This window comes from Equus quagga, chromosome 18 (genome assembly GCF_021613505.1).
Source record: "Equus quagga isolate Etosha38 chromosome 18, UCLA_HA_Equagga_1.0, whole genome shotgun sequence".
NCBI classification, from domain to species: Eukaryota; Metazoa; Chordata; class Mammalia; order Perissodactyla; family Equidae; genus Equus; species Equus quagga.
The window spans coordinates 40,180,372-40,195,353 of record NC_060284.1 but is presented as its reverse complement, the minus strand read 5'-3'; the positions used below and the strand labels follow the sequence as shown (position 1 = coordinate 40,195,353).

Sequence of the window (14,982 nt, the reverse complement as noted above, 5' to 3'; positions counted from 1 at the left end):
CAAAAGTCACGACGGTTGTCCATTCATGAGCAGTTGTAGCGATCTCACTGAAGTTTATATCAAGTCATCCAGCTTCAGGGCTGGCCCAGTGGTACAGCGGTTAAGTGTGCACATTCCGCTTCGACGGCCCCAGGTTCGCCGGTTCGGATCCCGGGTGTGGACATGGCACGGCTTGGCAAACCATGCTGTGGTGGGTGTCCCACATATATAAAGTAGAGCAAGATGCACACGGATGTTAGCTCAGGGCCAGTCTTCCTCGGCAAAGGGAGGAGGATTGGCGAAAGATGTTAGCTCAGGGCTAATCTTCCTCAAAAATAAATAAATAAAAAATAAAATAAAATAAAATAAAAAGAACCCAGAAGTCATCCAGCTTCAGCTTTCAGGGCTTTGGGAAATGGGCAGTTTTTCTTCTTAGTGATTCCAAGTCAGGAGTGTGGGAGAAAATTGGAAATATTAGTTGAGAGAGTCAGATACTGCAGAAAACTAGAATAATTCAGGATCCAGTCGAGTTTACTGGTAGATAACAGAACCTCAAAGACAATGACCAGAATCTGATAGCCCTAAAAGTTTCCTACTGGACATTATTTTTCCTCCTCCCCCCACACGGCAGTATTTGTTCTTTTGTGACTGGTTTATTTCACTGAGCTTCAATGTCTTCAAGGTTCTGCCATGTTGTAGCATGTCAGAATTTCATTCCTTTTAATAAAGCCTGAATAATATTTCATCGTATGTATACACCACTTTTGTCTATCCATTTATCCAACGATGGACATCATTTTGACCTTTTGCTATCTGAATAACGCTACTGTGAACATTAGAGTTTAAACATCCGTTCAATTCTCTATTTTTAATTCTTTTGAGTATATACTGTTAACAGGTAAACTGAGGAATATTGAAATTGTGAGACTTTGAGCAAACATCATTTCAGATTGGGCATCTCCTAACCACTGTCAGGAACCAGAGGAAAGATTTTTACAGGGAAGATGCCAAAGAAAGAGAGGAAAATATTTGATGGGCTAGAGCTTAATCGCGCGCCTTATTTGGGAAACCCTAGCGGCCTGATCGGTTGTCCTTAGGTTCGCATTTCCAGGCTTAGGCTTTGGTTTGCTTCCATAGGCTGCCAACACATTAGAGCCACCTCAGTCTAATGGCCTCCTTGTTTACCTAATTTAAAAACAACCAGAAGTGGAATTCATTTATTACTGTTTAAAGGTTCTGCTTAAATTAAATATTCTGTAATAAGGAATATGCTCCTTTAATGAAGACAGTCTGTTAAAACCGCAGGCCAAGAGGAACCTCTCAAGGAGGGAAGCTTAGCTTGAGTTACATACTTGTTTCTCTGAGACTAGATTCCTCAATATACCAAAACCAAAAATTGTATAATTTAGCTTTGTGATGCCCCAAAGCTACTAACATTGTGCTTTGCATTAAGATATTAAGTGTTTGAAAATACAGTTCCAATATATTACTTATGGTATATTAAGGGGCTATTAATTCATAAGTAGACGCCAGCTTTTCAGTCTCAACATAGGACTAAATTTCTTTTTCCCCAAAGAAGGCATTTCGCTTCTCCTCTCTCCCTCCTACATTTCCATCACATACAAGAATGAAATAACTGATTTATAGTGTCAGGCTGAATCTCTGCAGGGGTAGGAGGCCACGATACACTTTCTTAAGGGATCAGATAGTTGCGTCCCCAGCATGTGGAAACAGTATACCAGTTGGAGGTTTGGGAACTGAAAGAAAGTTTTTCCGAGAGTTCAGGTGTTACTGGAAGCACTTTACTCGGCCCAGAGTCCCCTTAAGGCGCCGTGGATTGCTCCGGGGAGCAGAGCGGCCGCTGCCGCGGACACCAGCCGCTGGCCGGCTCGCGCTCGGCCGGTCGCCCGCCGGCGGCTTTCATTGGCCCGGGCCGTTTCCAGCGCCGCGGCAGCGCACGGGGAGAGCCGCGAAGCCAACAGCCGCCCGAGCCCGCCGCCCTGCTCGCGGCCCGCGGATGCGCCGGGCGCGGCTCCGCCTCCGTCCAACAGTCGCGGCTCTCGGCCGGCCGGGCGGGTCCCCGCGGTGCGCTAGCGGGGGATGCGGCGGGGAGAGGGGACCCCCGGGGTTCGGATGATGACCTAGAAAATGCCTTCGGGGCATGCGCCCCAGGCCGTTAAGCGACACAAAACCGACGCCTCGGAGTCGGGAGCGCCGAAGGATGGGGCTGGGCGCAGGGCGGGCCGGACGCCGCGGGCGCAGGATTGGGGGCGCCGCAGGTGTGGGCGGTGCAGGTGGGGCCGCGGCGGGTAACGTCACGGTGGGCGGGCGCGCGGCGGGGGCGGGGCCCTGAGCTAAATAGGGCCTGGGGTCGCGCTGACCGCTCAGTTCCGCTGCTCGCCGCAGTGCCTGCGCTTCGTTTTGCGCTTGCTGCTCACTCAAAGGTAATGGATGCCACGACTCATGCCCTGGGACTACCGTAATGCTGGCTCGCGTGGAGGCGGGGGGGGTGGTGGGGGGGGGGGGGTGGGGGGGGGGGGGGAGGGTGTTCGGAATACGAGTAAGAGAATAACTTGAGAGTTAGGTGATTGACATGTTGCCTACATTTAAGACTAAGTTCTCGTGGATAGAGACAAGGATGCAATAGAGAACCCAAATTTAAATTCAAGTCCATCAGTGAATTGAATAGACGTGGGAGCATCTTTAGTTTATCTATGACTTAGGCCAATTTTTCGCCCTCGAAGTTTCATTTTGACCTTGTGTGACCGAGTAGTTGAAAGCAATTTCAAAGAGGTGAGGGCTTTAATGAAAAAGTCACAACTGAGAGGGTCATTCAGTTTATAGCAAATTAAACTAATAGTCAAAGGGGCCAATGGGTGTTAGTGCGTTTAGCTGGGTTTGGCCTGGTGAAAATTGGCTTAGGCTTTTTGAGCCTGTTTGCTATTGTCTGAAAAAACAGTTAACTGAATAAATTCTGTGGATTAAATGGTAACATTGAAAGAGAGAGGAGAACGCCCATGCTCTTTCTTCCCGGATGAGGTAGCCTCCTAATTGTGTCCAGGCTCCTTTTCTTTATAAAAATTGGGATTTTATATTCACAGCTGAGTCGTTCGTTGCTGATTTCTAGAGCTTGAAGGGTACATCTGCATTTTTGTCTCAACGAAACTTGGAAACAAAGAAAATGGCAGAAAACAAGACCGAGGTAATGCTTCCCTTCTTAACCCACTTTTATGACTCAAGAGTTATTCGGCCCACGTACTGTGCTGTAGTTACAAGCAAAATCCATCACCATTAGCACCTAGCAATTCCTGAGGTGTTGGTTGAGGTAAACAAGGCTTTATGTAGATGAAATTGCACTCAAATAAGCGTTTCTATTTTTATCATTGTTTTAAGTAGCAGAAACTACTTGCAATAAGAGCTTAGCAATAGAGGAGAGACAGCGCTCATGCCACATAGAACAAAGACAGCTGGGGATTTTGAGCCTGTGAGGGGTCAATGGAAGAGAGGAGACATCAAGGGCATGGGGATTCTTGCTAAAAAGATTTAGCAATTCTTGCTGAAGGCAGGCCAGAGTGATCAGGTATCAAGAGTGGGGCATGAGGAATTTGGTCAGAAACAGCTTGATCAGATGTCAAGGGTTGGGGGTTTTCTCTAAACTGATATAGCAGGATTTTTTTCAAACGGAGCTGGGCAGGGCAAAAAGAGGATGGGGACTAGGTCAGGGCCTAGTCGGAAGCCTCAAGTTTGGTCAAGGAGAGTCCTTGTCGACCAGTTTCCAGCCTGCTGCCTACCTGGACCACAGGCTTCAGCAGTTCACTCTGCTGAAGGTCCCTTGTGACTAGGAGACTCAAAATCATTTAAATGCCTTCATAAGTAATTTTCTCTGGAGCTGACTCTAAGCTATAGGAAGGATAAAGCCAGATTCTCACTTGATGGAAGACGTGAGAAGGCTTAGGTGAATTGCAGAGGAAATGCAGGGCCACCGAGTGACTTTCAGACAGAGGTGGTTGGAGGGCCAATGTATTCTAAAAGGTAACTGGGAAATAACGCTGTTTTTTTCTTATTTAATTCCTAAAGTCATGCATGATTTAGAACACTTCCCCTTTTACTTGTCAAGTTTCAGTGCAGTGGTGTGGTTGGTGGTGATTTTGAAGCTGTCAGGAAGAAGGGGATTGAGTTTGATCCTCCGTTATACAAACAGCGTTACTTCTTCGTGAAAGACTTGGTGAATCAACATAAGACCAAGAAGGTGGGTATTTCTTACCCAACGTTCACTTGTTAAATCTGTCTTATGAAATGTTTTGTCAAACAAGAATGAAATCTTATTAAGGACTTAGTAAGCAGAGACGATTCAAAAAGATTGTCAGGAGGGAAAATGATTATTGTAATAGGGTGAACGCTGTGACTGTGAAATCCACATGTGTCTCAATAGTTGGGGAAAAAGCGTTTTTTTTTTTATATAAGTAAACTAAGAAAAAGCTGGATGAGAACAAGTAGGATAAACGGGTGGTGTGATTGGTAGTAGTTATCCTGAGGCCAGCCTATTTTCTGGGAGGGAGCCTGAAGTAGAGGCCGCTTGTTTCCTGAGATTGAGGGCAGTGCAAAGTTCAGGGGCCTGTGGGAAGGAGAAGCTTGACCACAAGTTGGTTAACAAGAATTTTGTTCTGATCAGTGGGATAAGTTGTTAAGCTAACCATTTAAGGCACAAGGTGGCCTCTGAGTATGAGGGAAGATTCTTGAAAGCCTGTGCTCGCATAGGTGGATTCCTCTAACCTGTTTACCGGGAGCACAGGGTTCAGGTAGTTGAACATTGCCAGTTTCCAATGTGAAAATCTTGACATTTTACTGTTGGATGTGATCTTGTAGGTTCCACGTTTCTAGAGAGTTTAGTCAGAACAGCAGGCAGACCACTCTTGCGGACATAGGTATTGTGGTTCTTTGTAATTGGAGGGTAATGAACATACTCAGCTAGTTTCAGGGGACAGTCATGATTTCATACAACATACAAACATCTGGCAGTAGATATCTGGTTACCAAACTATGGATTGGATGGTCTGGATGGAGACCAGAAGCTGGTAAATTGAATTTCTAGATGGAAGGCTTTTTCTGGTTTTATTTTTGAGGAAGATTAGCCCTGAGCTAACATCTGCTGCCAATTCTCTTTTGCTGAGGAAGCTTGTCCCTGAGCTAACATGGCATGCCCATCTTCCTCTACTTTATATATGTGGGATGCCTACCACAACATGGCTTGACAAGCGGTGCCATGTCCGCACTCGGGATCTGAACCTGTGAAACACAGGCTGCCAAAGTGGAACATGCACACTTAACTGATGCACCACCGGGCTGGCCCCAGGCTTTTTCTTGTTTCACTTTCAAGACTTGGTGAAGACTTTGTGTGAAACTTTCCTTGTTTTAACTACACCACTGCTATTTCTATACTTGTACACTGTTGCAGCTACGCGTTTGTAACCCTATCAGGGCACAAGAATTCAGTTGAAGCATTGGAAATTGCCTCTTTGGCAGCTCACAGTTCAGTATGAGTATTTCTTGGGGTTTGAAGTAATGCTTTGTCAAATAAATTAAATGACTATGAGAAACGAAAGTAAAGAAAGTAAAGCTTTCTTGGCTGAAGCATGAAGCTGACTGTTTAAGGACCCAAGTACTGATTTTGGAGGGGAAAAGTACGTGTACCTAATCTTTTCTCCTATTATGTAGACAATAGCAATGACTCTAGATTAGGAGCTCTTTCTATGAAGAAATTACTTTGAAGGGGATTAATTGTGCAAAATTTCAAAGAGGAAATTTAAAAATCTTCCCAGCAACTCTTGTCAACGCACTGGTTCCGTTCCTTGGGTTGCAAACCAATCCAGACTCAAAACCTCCTTTCATTCTCTAAGGACTTGTACTCTAATCCCTCCTGTTAATTTATGATCAGCTTGCTCTTGAAGGCTTTGCCCTTCAGCTGTTGGGCTGTTTTGGTGGGAGTGGGGTACAATGGGACAGTGGGAGGAAGGCATGGAGCCCTTGGTATCCACTTTCCCTTTGTAGCAAAGTTTCGAGATTAGTGTTGGTGTAGGATTCTGTCTGGGTAATGCCTCCTTTCTGCGTCACTGTTGAGTTGTTTGGATTTCCTAGGACCAAGGGAGTCCATGGGCAGGCCTGGGAAACATGAGAATTCTGCAGCGTCAGTTATAGGCTAAAGAATGATAGACCATTAAGGAAAATGGTAGTCTGTCTAATGAGTTTGGTAAAATTAAACTATAGACTTTGCTTTTTGGCAGGATTGCACCTACTACTGGGGATCAAATACTTAGTAGGATAGGTTCAGCTCAGTTTCTGCATGGAAGACAGTTGGGCATACTATACCATATATTATACTATGTTGTATTGGGTATAAATTAGTGCAATTTAGTGCTTCCCATAATTTGCTTCCTGAAACTAAACTTTTTATTTCAGTTCTGTTTCCCTTCTTCCACTGTCCTATAAAAGTGCCTTCCTCAAAAAGGAAAATTACTGAATGACAGAGGGAGCAACATTCAGGCAGATTGCAAGGTTTACCTAATATGTTTAAGGAAAAGGTTCTGTGGTCAAACTCATTTGAGGAAAAAGTTGGTTAAATAAGGTTGAATGTACCTTCACTGCTAAGATGCAGTATGAATATGCCAGAGGGGAATTAGTGTTCCCTGGAAAACAACTTGGTAAATACTGCAGCAGAGAACTCATGATCTCGATTTTACCAAGTGCAGTTTTCTGATGGAGTGAATTTTGAGATACAAAATAGTATGTTTTAGTTTTAAACCCTTAAACCTATTTATGCATTTTAAGAGAATACTTGGGGGCCAGCCTGGTGGTGCAGTGGTTACGTGTGCACGATCTGCTTCAAAGGCAGCCTGGGGTTCACCAGTTCGGATCCTGGGTGTGGACATGGCACCGCTTGTCAAGCCACGCTGTGGTAGGCGTCCCAGATCTAAAGTAGAGGAAAATGGGCTCGGATGTTAGCTCAGGGCCAGTCTTCCTCAGCAAAAAGAGGATTGGCAGCAGATGTTAATCAGGGCTAATCTTCCTAAAAAAAACTACAAAAAGCATAAAGCATAAGGCTAAAAAAGAATACATGAAATATTATTTAGTATTCAGAAATAGTTCATGTCCCAAGAAAACTACTGAAGGCTGGATTAGAGCCAATTAGCTACCCTAGAAGCTGATTTGAGGTATCTTTTTAGTGTGGGTGCCCTATTCAGGCATACTGATTTGTCTTTTATACAGTATTTTTACTGTACCTTTTCTGTGTTTAGCAGTTGTGTTAAACAATTGTCTACAGGATGCAGTAGAGAAACATTCTGTACAGGTTTATAGCCTGGGAACAATAGGCTGTGCCATATAGCCTAAGTGTGTGGTAGGCTTTACCATCTAGGTTTGTGTAAGTGCTCTCTGATCCCACAATGACAAAAATCGCCTAACGATGCATTTATCAGAACATAACCCCATCGTTAAGGAAGAGACACATGACTGTATTATGGTCTTATTTCTGTTGCTCAGAGTTTTTGAACATATTGTCTTCTGGCTATAAATATCTTTGGAATAATGATACTCTGTCTCATCTACAGGTTGCAGACTTGGGGTGTGGTGACAATACGCTCTTATGGATCCTAAAAATCCACAGTTGTGCTGAACTGCTTGTTGGAGTAGATATCAATGACTCTGTGTTACATTACTCAAGGTAATACCTATTTTCTGAAAAAATTGCTCATTAATCTAAAACTAATGTAAAACACTAATGATACTTAGAGGAAGTGTCTGTTATGTAACTTGTTTTAAAAGATTGGCAGTATGAGAGCCTCAAGCTCACCAAATAACACTAATTGGCTGTATGTGCTGTGAATAATACCTGTGTTTTGTTTCTACCAATGTAGAAAGTATAGCCTCAGTTAAGTAGTTATAGTAGTCAAGGCATTGCAATTCAATTTCAAATTGCGAAATCAATTACTTCAATGCTAGACACCATGACACCTTATAGAAGAGGATGTAAATTGCACCAGAGCACTGGGGCAAAGGCCCCAGGCCTCCAGTTTGAAACAGAGCAGCGCTTCAATCTCTTTGATGTTAGGCTTCCAGAAATTGTTTCAAGAATATTATTCTTCGAAAGAGCAAAAAGTTAAAAAATCACTGATCCGGAGTAAGCTGAAAGACCAAAGGTATTAATAATGAGAGCAATATCAAATATTCAGAAATCTTGTTCTCTAACCAGTTTTTTCCCTGTGAGAGAGGAGGAAGTTACCCTCTGACCTGGTGCTTAATACATCAAGTCAGGGAAAACAGGCCGTGTCAGACTTGGCAATACAGGTAGAAGATAATTATCAGAGGATCAGAGTTCTATTGCTGGTGAGATTTACTATGTAAATTGCTGTGTTCAGATGGTCCTTTCTAATTCAAAAATGCTTCCGCAGGAATAAGCTATCCCCATCCTGGGGGGACCAGCTGAGTCCCCGGGATCTGGATTTGACCGTTACTCTGTATATTGGCTCTGCCGTGGAGAGAGATAGCCGTTTACGTGGGTTTGACTTAATAACATGTATTGAATTGTAAGTATTAAACTGATTCTTACTGTATAAATTCATTTAAAAACTTGAGTGAATTTGCTCAGTAAATTTAGTGTGCTAAATATATACTTGTCATAATCTGAATTCTTATTTGTAAAGAAAATTGCTTGCCAGTTGGGACTAGCTTTTTACTGGACATTTTATTTGGAAATAATTGCAAATTTATAGGTCAGTTGCAGAAGATAAATGGGACCAGAAACACCCAATATCCCCTTGATTATCCAGATTCACCTATTAATATTTTCCTCATTTTCTTTGTCATTTGTGTTTGTGCCTTCCCTCTTCCTCTCTCTCCCCCTCTCCCTCCAAACAGTATTTTTCTGAACCATTTAAGGGTAGGTTTTACCCTTTGCCCCGAATAAATTCAGTATGCATTTCCTAAGGCAGGTATTAATGAGAATATTTTTCGTTTTTGGCTCTTGGTGATTAGATTTAGGTTGTGCATTCCTAGAATATTGTAGAACACTGAAGACGTTATTTGGGTTCTTGTCCATCTGGAGGCACCAATGTCCATTTGTTTCTCCTTGGGGATGTTAATTTTGATCCCTAGTCAAGGTGTGTTGCTCTAATGTATAATTAGTGTTTTGTTTTTTCTTGCACAGCTAATAAGCAGTCTAGGAGGAGAAACTTTAACACCGTGCAAATTATCTTGCCACTCATCCATATTTCCCCCTAGGTTTAGCATTCATTAATGGTTCTTTCCTGATCCCATCTATATGCCAAGGTGGTGAGTGTTTTTGCAATTCCAGCACTACCTGTACCAGTTAACCCTACCATATGGGAGACCCTCCCTTCTCTCCATTTATCATCAGGATGAACTCATGAATTCCTGTTTTTTAATGGTTTGTAACTTATCACTGTGCGTTATTTTGTTGCTCAGATTGTCCCAACATTGTTCCAAGCTGGCTCCCATTTTGTTTTGATCTGTCATTTTTGTGAGCTCTTATTTTCTGGCATAGGAAGATGTTCCAGGCTAGTCGTCAACCTTTTGTTCCCCAGCCTTGGAACGAGCCATTTCTCAAAGGAGTTCTGGTTCCTTTTCATGGGAAATGGTATTCAGAAACCAAAATATGTGCCTCTTAGGATCTTCTAGTAGTAGTTAAAGGTTTTACTCTGGGGTCACTTGGCATGATGGTGTGTTCAGATTGATTTCCAATTTTTAGTAATGTGTTCTCCAGAGCAGAGTGTTTGCTTTTTTTGTATTTTCTATTGCCTTACACATAGTAGACACATAATGTTTGAAATTATGGGAAACATTAGAACATTGGAGAACCAAGGAGCAGTGATAAGATTAGAAGGGAGACTGGTGATAACAATCACCTCTTAATATATTTTAGTCTCACAACTTATACATAAATATGTCCAAATTGTCCTTGAATCTGTTTCATCTTTTGAACCCATATACCCCTTTTAATTTAATTTCTTTTATTGTAAAATATACATAACCATTTTCCATCCTAGCCACTTTGAAGTGTATAGTTAAGTGGCATTAGCATTTGTGTTGCTGTGCAAGCATCCCCACATCCACAGAACCTTTCATCTTGGCAAAACTCGCTCTCTCCCCATTAAAGAATTCCCCCTTAGTTCCTCCTCCAACCCCTGGCAGCCACCATTGTATCTTCTGTATCTGCGAATGGGCTATTCTAGGTCCCTCCTCTAAGTATAATGCAGTATTTGTGCTTTTGTGGGTGGCTTGTCTTACTTAGCATGATGTCTTTTAGGGTTCATCCATGCTGTAGCCCATGTCAGAATTTCCTTTTTAAGGCTGAATAGTATTCTATTGTGTGTATATTTTGTAGTTGGTCCATTCATCTGGTTGTGGACACGTGGGTTGGTTTCCACCTTTTGGCTGTTGTGAATAAGGCTATTGTGAACATGGGTGTACAAATATGTGTCCCTGCTTTCAGTTGTTTTGGATGTATCCTCAGAAGTGGAATTGCTGGATCATATTGTAATGTTTGTTTCCATTACATTTGTAACGTACTTTTTTCCATAGCAGATATATCATTTAAACATTTCTACTAAGAGGGCACAAGAGTGAGTTTCTCCACCTTCTTGGCAACACTTAACTACTGTAGTTTCTGTTTTCCTTTACTATTTTTTCCTTTTTTTTTAATGGCCACCATAATGAATGTGAGGTGGTATCTCACTGGTTTTCATTTGCATTTTCCTAATGATTAGTTGAGGGGAAGTCACAGAGGCAGGTATGACATGTCTATGACCCAGACCTGGAAGGGGCACATATCTCTTCCACTCTATTTGTGAGAACTTAGGCTTGTAGCCACACCTGGCCTGAAAAGGGCTGGAAATGTATCCTCTAACTGGGCAGCCATCTGCCTGTGACAGCTCTTACTAGGGAAGAAGGGTAGCTTAGATTTGGTGGGACTGGTAGTGACCAGCACAAGTCGTGAGCAAACCGTCCGCCCTCGTGCTTGTTCTGATGTGTCCTGTTGACCACCTCCCTTCCCCTATTTCCCTGTTGGAGTGTTCAAACCTTTGGATTCCTCTTGGCAGCATTGAAGCTGAGGGGCAGGTCTGCTAACTGAGCCTGGTAACACATCACAAGGTGCTGCCACCTTACGGATGGGACCCCACATTTCTTAGAGATGCGGGGAGGGGGTGGGAGTAGAGAAAGCAGAGGCCCAGGAGGAGTGTTAGAAGGTTTTGTCTTTGAAGCCTGGGGGAGGAAATTGTCTCCCTTTTCTGCACAGTGGCTGGGAATTTGCTCGTGGATTGGTTTGAAGGTCAGCCCCTGGGAAGCACTTGTGGATATCTGGTTTCTTTAGGGCAAATCGATTTAGATGGAATGTCAGCCAGACTATCAGACTCATTTTGGGGAACTTCTAATTTTCATGTAATTGCAAATTCACAGTGAAGTTAGAGGAATAGTACAAGAAAGTCGTTCACCAATTGTTTACATTTACTTTGTCTTTTTCTCTATATATTTGTGAATATTTTCCTATCTGAACCATTTGCAAGTTGGAGGCATATCCCCTAACCCTAAATCCTCTAGTATTTATTCTAAGAACAAGGACTTTTCTTAAACATGGTATAATTATATCAGGAAATTTACCATTGATAAAATACTATTATCCAACCTACAGTCCATACTCAAAATTCATCACTTATTCCTGTGATGTCCTTTTATAGCTGTTCATATTTAGCTCTCATTTAAATTCGTCCAGGATCGTAGGCATTTAATTGTCATGTCTCTTTGGTCTCTTTTAATCTGGAACAGATGTGCTCAGTCTTTCATTGTCTTATTTGTCCTTGATATTTCTGAGGAATACTTGCTAATTATCTTGTAGGGTGTCAATCTGGGTTTATCTATTTCCTCATACATTCAGGGTATGCATTTTTGATGAGAATACCATAGAAGTGATATTGTGCCCTTCCTGGTGTATCATATCAGGGAGGTACCTGCTCAGATACCTTTTTTTAAATTTTTTTTTTTGCTCTTTTGCTGAGGAAGACTGGCCCTGAGCTAACATCCATGCCCATCTTCCTCTATATATGGGATGGCTACCACAGCGTGGCCTGCCAAGTGGTGCCATGTCCACACCCAGAATCTGAACCGGCGAACCCAGGCCACCAAAGCAGAACATGTGAACTTAACTGTGCCACCGGGCCAGGCCCTCATACCTTTTTTAAGAGGTGTTGACAGGCCCAGAGATCACAGCAAAGGACCTTAGTTGGATAAGAGGACACCATGGGCCAAGGGGAGGATGAGAATTGTTTTTAGGTCATTTAAGCACTTTTACATATATGCAAAGAAAGGATAAATCAATGTAGAGACAAATTGTTTTGCTAAGACAATTAGGAAATACTTGTAAGTGAAGCTTGATTTTATTCCATTGCTCTCATTACCACTTTAGAATAGAACATTTGAATTCAGAAGATCTGGCCAGGTTTCCTGAAGTTGTATTCGGATACTTCTCTCCATCCATGATCGTCATCAGCACACCAAACTCTGAGTTCAACCCCCTGTTTCCATCGGGTAACGCCTTAAGAGACCTAGATCACAAGTTTGAGTGGAACAGAATGCAGTTTCAGACCTGGTGAGTTCTCAATGTTTTTGTTTACAGTCATGCGGCGCTTGCCGATGGGGATGCATTCTGAGGAATGAGAGGAAGTGAGGTGAATGATGTAGGGTTAGGCCAGTATTAACCTTTGGTCTTCTACCCAGAAATGTAATGCCTTTCCATCTTAACTAAGCACTGTGGCTGTCACTTTTGCAGTTTGAGGTGGAACAGCAAAACCAGCGTGAAATTTTTTCCTGCTTCACAATTTCTTGCCTAGAAGATTCATTCTTACTGTAGATCTTAGCAACCTCAGCATAGAATTTTTCTTTCCTTAAGTCAGGAAACTGAGTTTTTCACTTAAAGGAAGCACTTTGATGGCTTCTTTGGCATATCCGAATTGCCAGTATCACTGCTCTTGAGCTTTGGGGCCATTATTAAATAAAATAAGGGTTACTTGAACACAGGCACTGAGATACCAAAGACAGTTGATCTGATAACCAAGATGGCTGCTGACTAATGGGTGGGTTGTGTAGACAATGTGAATACCCTAGACAGAGGGATGATTCACATCCTGGGCAGGATGGAGCAGGATGGCATGAATGAGATTTCATCACCAAATTTAAAACTTATGAATTGTTTGTTTCTGGAATTTTCTATTTAGTATTTTTGGACCATGGTTGCCCATGGGTAACTGAAACCATGGGAAGCAAAACTGGATTGGGTCAGGGAGGATGACGCTTAATATATTAACAGTAGCTCTAAGTTTAGAAAAATTATTCCTGTTCTGATTTCAGGGCTTTAGATGTGGCAAATCGCTACAATTACTCTGTGGAGTTTACCGGTGTTGGGGAACCACCAGCAGGAGCTGAGAACGTTGGATATTGTACCCAGATAGGGATCTTCCGGAAAAATGAAGCAAAGGCAACCAAATTGTGCATTTCAGAGCAGGACGATGAACACGTTTATGAACTTGTGAGTATCTTCCTGAAGTAGCTCCCAAGGCAAGAAGTACGTTTATTAGGATGGTGAGGTTTTTTTACGAGTCCCCAGTGGAGAGAGAAGTGTAAATGACCTTATTTTGAGGTTGACTCTAGGAGAATCATTCTTGCCCTACAACCACTGGCAGAATTGGTCTATGGCGGCTCTTGAGACTGCCTGGCCTTTTTGCCATGTCTCAAAGCATATTACAGAGAATAATCTGCTGGAGTCTTAGAATGCTTCCAAGGTGTTGTGCCAGCAGCCCGCTTTTGTATTCTGCCAGGATCATCAGAAGGAAAGTGGAAAGCCAGCAGCAGTTCCTCTGCAACTTGGCTAAGGAAATGCCTGTCGGAACTGAGCCTTCATGCTTCTCAGACCCTTTTGGTTTGAGGAGGTATGATGAAGAACAAACACAATTTTCCTGTTTAACAGCATTTTTTTTTTTTAACTTTTTCCTGTAATATCAAGTAGGAATAATTAAGTTGGTGTGAATTGGTGGAAACCTGGCTGAGAGAGACTTTGTGCCTTAGAATTTTGAAAGCAAATCAGTTAATGTCCATCCGTGTCAATAGTTGACTTCCATTATAATTGGGGCATTTTTGATTCATAGGGTTTGACAATACGTACATATGGTTAATGTGTATATGCAGTTAATTCCTAATTGTGGTAAAATGTTTTGAAAATTTTCCTATATTAAGTGTTTTGTGTTTTTTCCCTTCAGTTTTATACAGAATTGTATCCGAGTTTACAGCAAGAAAAAGTGCGTAAATTTGTAGTGCTTAATGAAGTGTACCGACAAGTCTACCTCATGAGACGCAGATTTATTAAAATTCTGGATCCGCTGGCTGCCTCTATATTTAATTCAGCAGACTGTGACCCTGCAAAAGTGGAGGAGAGACGGCTTCTTGGACCACCAATGTTCACAGATGCCCGATTAGCTGAGATCAGACTCCTTGGACCACCCTTCACAGAAGCTGAAAAAACCGAGTTCATACTTCTTGGACCGGCCTTCACAGAAGCCGAGAAAACCAAGATAGTGAATTCTCCCAAACCTTTTTGTGTTGGAAATGAGTTTTGTGTACCCCTAGAAAGGCTTCTTGCTTATCCCAAGGTGAACCGTATATGTGACAGCATAGAGACGCTAAAAATGTACATTGCTGACACAGTAACACTGAGCAGCGATGGTTCTGCAATGAAGGTTGACATACCTGATCATGATGATTACTGAGCCATCCTCATTTCCTGTAATTCGGGGTCTTAACAGTAGTTGGGTTCATTTAGAATTTAAACTTTTTGTGTAGTCATAATTCAAGAAACTTTTTTGAAATTTCCTATCTTTTTTTTAATATGCTTTTTTAGCAGGTAGGTGTTGATAGTTTACAATGTAATATACTTATGTTTTTTGT

The 14,982-nt window shown here is 42.3% G+C and overlaps 1 protein-coding gene across 2 annotated transcripts; it reads left to right on the top strand.

The window, feature by feature from the left end:
* The first annotated feature begins 2,362 nt into the window (after nucleotides 1–2,362).
* Nucleotides 2,363–14,981, top strand: HENMT1 (HEN methyltransferase 1). 2 transcript variants are annotated; one of them, XM_046645745.1, is made up of 8 exons: nucleotides 2,363–2,423; nucleotides 3,081–3,181; nucleotides 4,097–4,228; nucleotides 7,584–7,696; nucleotides 8,424–8,558; nucleotides 12,452–12,634; nucleotides 13,393–13,570; nucleotides 14,298–14,981. In XM_046645745.1, exons 2-8 carry the CDS (start codon nucleotides 3,161–3,163, stop codon nucleotides 14,802–14,804), a joined length of 1,269 nt encoding a protein of 422 aa, XP_046501701.1. In that variant the 5' UTR covers nucleotides 2,363–2,423; nucleotides 3,081–3,160; the 3' UTR covers nucleotides 14,805–14,981. The 2 variants fall into 2 exon arrangements, with proteins under 2 accessions (XP_046501701.1, XP_046501702.1); XM_046645746.1 differs by lacking the exon at nucleotides 4,097–4,228.
* Nucleotide 14,982: the final 1 nt, after the last annotated feature.